Source organism: Tupaia chinensis, unplaced genomic scaffold, assembly GCF_000334495.1.
Source record: "Tupaia chinensis unplaced genomic scaffold, TupChi_1.0 Scaffold000628_1, whole genome shotgun sequence".
In the NCBI taxonomy this organism is placed as follows: domain Eukaryota; kingdom Metazoa; phylum Chordata; class Mammalia; order Scandentia; family Tupaiidae; genus Tupaia; species Tupaia belangeri.
Window position 1 is genome coordinate 3,379,913 of NW_006160148.1, and position 3,544 is coordinate 3,383,456.

Sequence of the window (3,544 nt, forward strand, 5' to 3'; positions counted from 1 at the left end):
AACCAGACTATAATAACTGGACTTCTCACCAATGATCCACCAAAAGCAGAACACTCCCAATCCGATCAGCAGCCTGGCTGTGAGAGTCAGGCTGGCTAAAGTGCAAAGTATTCATCTGTTCCCTCATCATAAAACAGGTAATGGCTTGCTAACAGTCCCCAGCTTGCCTATTTGTTAGGGGTTCTGGGAGGGCCTCATGGAGATGACGTGTGTGGAAGCCCTCTGTAAGATGCCAAGCCTTTTGACGTCTCAACAGGCCTGAACCACAGCAAACGAAACTGGCGCGAGCCTCCCTAGGGAGGCTGCTCCCTCCCCTGCAGGTAACAACTGTGGAAAATAGGTCTGGGGCGCCACCTGCTGGTTGAATATACAACCTGCATCTCACCGATAGCAAGAAAAGTAAAGAAGCAAAAAATCAGTTTCCCACCTTGAAGCTACTTTGATGTCAGCTCCATCCTCATAACAACTGTCGTATTACATACTTTGTTCTTCCTTAAATTCACTTTGTATAAATAATTTTTTAAAAGCTAGTTTCCCCCTTTATTCCTGATGGCGTGTATGTGCATGCACATGAGTGAGAAAGTGCACCCTGCACAAGGTCTGGCCACACAGTGACCCCTCCTCCTCCAGCCATGGGATCTTGGGCACTTGCACACACCTGGCATGTCTCAGGCCAACTGGGCTAGAGATTCAGACCATGGCTGCCAGGTGGGATCCAGATTCCTTTTTTCAAGTTTGCTATCGGGCGTGAGTACTTGATATACAGATAGAGAGAGAAAATGAGAAAGTGTCCCCGCAGGGGAGATGTCCACACCATAATCCCTTCTTCATTCTCCTCTCAAGATTTTGGGCAAGCACATGTGCCTGGTGCAAGCCACCGGGGTCTGGGACTAGACCCACAGAGTCGGCCATGAAGGATCCAGCTGTCTTAACCTCCATGTCATTTGCTGGCCCTCTCTTTTAAATTTTATTTATTTAACTTGCCAGAGGACACTGCACTTACTGGGGAAAGACAGGGGAAGAGGGAGAAAGCACTCCTTGATGGGGCATAGTCATGCTGCAGTCTCCTTCCATTTCTCTACCATGTGCCCAGCATGTCCCCTGAGCCTCCTGGATCCAGATTCAAATCATAATCAAATCATAATTGTCCGTGTGGTAGCCACTAGGACAAGGCTGGCCCCTTACTTTTAATTTTTAAACTGTTTTATTTACCTTTTGGGGCCAGCAAATGGCATAATAGTGACATCGCTGGACACCGACTTCATCCCAGACCTGTCAGCTTAAAACTCACGCCAGGCACTGGGACCAGCAGTTAGCGTAATGGCTATGTTGCTGGATTCCCATGTAGTCGGCCGTGGTTCAAGTCATGGACCTGGTGGTTTAAAACTCACGCTGGGTGCATGTATGTGCATGCCCAAGATTCCAAGAGGAGAATGGAGAAGGGATTGCAACGTGGCCATCCCCCCTGGAGGGTGATTTCTCTTTCTGGCACACGGGTCAAAAACTCATGCCAAGTGCAAGCCATATCCAAAACTGCAGCATGGCCACCCCCGGGGGTGATTTCCCACTTTCTGTTTCTCTGTCTCTGTGGCGAGCACACGGGCCCGTTGTACTTATTATTGCCAGAAGGCACGTGCACGTGTGAGAGAAAACACACACATGTGCCCAAAGGGGCAATTTCCTTTTGTCATGTTTCTCTGTCCCCTCAGAGTTCTGGGCACATTTTTTTTTCAGGCTGCAGGGCCAGGATCCAAACAGTGGTCAACCTGGCTTCCTACGGACAGGGCTTAGCCTCTCTGCTCTGGGCTGGCCCGGTCCCGCTGCTCTTGAGCAGTGCGTTGCCACCGTACCTCCCCAACTGAGCTGCCCAGTACTTTCATTTTTGAAGAAAAGTGTTTAATTACTACCATCAATGGAAAAGTAGTTGTCACTTGTCAAAAATAGGAAACCATGAAATCAATACAATGATAACAAAACCTAAAAGGTCTACCTGTGAAGGCCCAAGCTTGAGGCTTGCTGTTAAACTGAAGATGAATGAGAACACCCGAGTGGGGACCGCGTGTCAGCCCTCTGGTACAGTGGGTCCTGTACTTTGGGGAAGACACTGATCAGCATGAAGAAACAGGACTCTTCCAATGAAAGGTGACATTCCCTTGCTGTGTCCCTACCCTGTGGGCTTGGAGGGTTGAGAAACATTTCAAATTACGAAAAGGAGAAAACCAGCTCTTGTGCTGCAGCACACTCCATGACAGCCCGAGGGGGGCCAGTGCTCAGCTTCCTGGTGGCAGGGCCAGAGTCCCAGGCACTGCTGGTGGTGTGGAGGGTGATCTGCTCAGGGTCATGTCCTGTTCAGAGTTGTGTCCCCTTGCCAGCCTCGTGGCTCTGGCTGGGAGGACCTGCCTCTTGGGTCTGTGGCCTACTGAGCTGTCTGCTTTTCACTGGAGCCTCCTTTCCCCATGCTGGGTTATGCAAGCCACCCTCCGGGGCCCAGCAGGTCACTATAGCTGCATGGCTTCCTGTTCCACCGACTGGCCTGAGGGGGGCAGGTACTTCTCCTGGATGCCCAGCGTGCTGAAGGAAGGTGTGTCAAGGCCGAAAGCAAAGGCAGAGGATGGAAGGACCTAATTCCCACCCTCTAATTGTGCCTGGCAGATTCCTCCCATGTCTCTCTTCCTCATGACAACTTCGGGCCACAGCCAACAGGGGCCACATGGGTGTGAGAAGCCTCCAGAAGAATCCAGACCCACTGCTCCTGCATGTGCTTCTGGCCCACATGCGAAGGGTAAGGGTGTGAGCCCTCCTGCTGTGTGCTATGGCATGTATTCTGGAGCCACACCCAGGGGCAGGCCACTTCCTTTTCTCATCTGTAAAGTAGCTCAAGAGTTGTTACAAGTGTCGGGAACCAGCAGTTAGCGTAATGGCTATGTCGCAGGATTCCCACGTAGTCGACCGCGGTTCGTGTCCCGGACCCGGTGGCTTAAAACTCACGCCGGGCGCGTGTGCGTGCGTGCCCAAGATCCCGAGAGGAGAATGGAGGAGAAGGGATTGCGGCGTGACCAACCCCCCTGGGGGGTGATTTCTCGCTTTCTGTCTCTATGTCTCTCTCTGTCTGTCTGGCGAGCGCACGCGCCCTACAGTGAAAAATCTCTCCTCTCTGGGAAAAAAAAAAAAAAAAAGTTGTTACAAGTGTCAAATGAGACAAAGAATACAAAGTGGCAAGGTATCTGACACACAGCAGGTGCTCAATAAATGCTATGAGTTCTCTTTTTCTGCCCAGGAAAGAAGCTTATGGAAGCCCAAAGAAAATGGGAAATTTTCTGCTTGGGCCATACAGTGCCTCCCTCTCTCCGGGATTACAGGAAAATGGAACCAGGACATGAGTCCCATCAGAAAGCACATCGGGGGGCTGGCAAGTGGCATGGTGGTTAAAGGTGCTGGACTCCCACATGGCCGACCACGGTTCAAGTCTCGGATCTGGTGGCTTGCTTTCTCACTTCCTCTCTGTCTGTCTCTCTCTGATCAAATTGGAAAATAATAATGATAA

The 3,544-nt window shown here is 51.0% G+C and overlaps 1 protein-coding gene across 1 annotated transcript in view; it reads right to left on the reverse strand.

Moving 5' to 3' along the window:
* Window positions 1-1,874: 1,874 nt before the first annotated feature.
* Window positions 1,875-3,544, reverse strand: part of GPN2 (GPN-loop GTPase 2) — a 20,471-nt gene continuing 18,801 nt past the window's right edge. Inside the window, exon 5 of the mRNA XM_006159460.3 lies at window positions 1,875-2,571. Coding sequence (XP_006159522.1) covers window positions 2,499-2,571 — 73 coding nt within the window. The 3' untranslated portion in view covers window positions 1,875-2,498. The remainder of the gene's footprint in view (window positions 2,572-3,544) is intronic.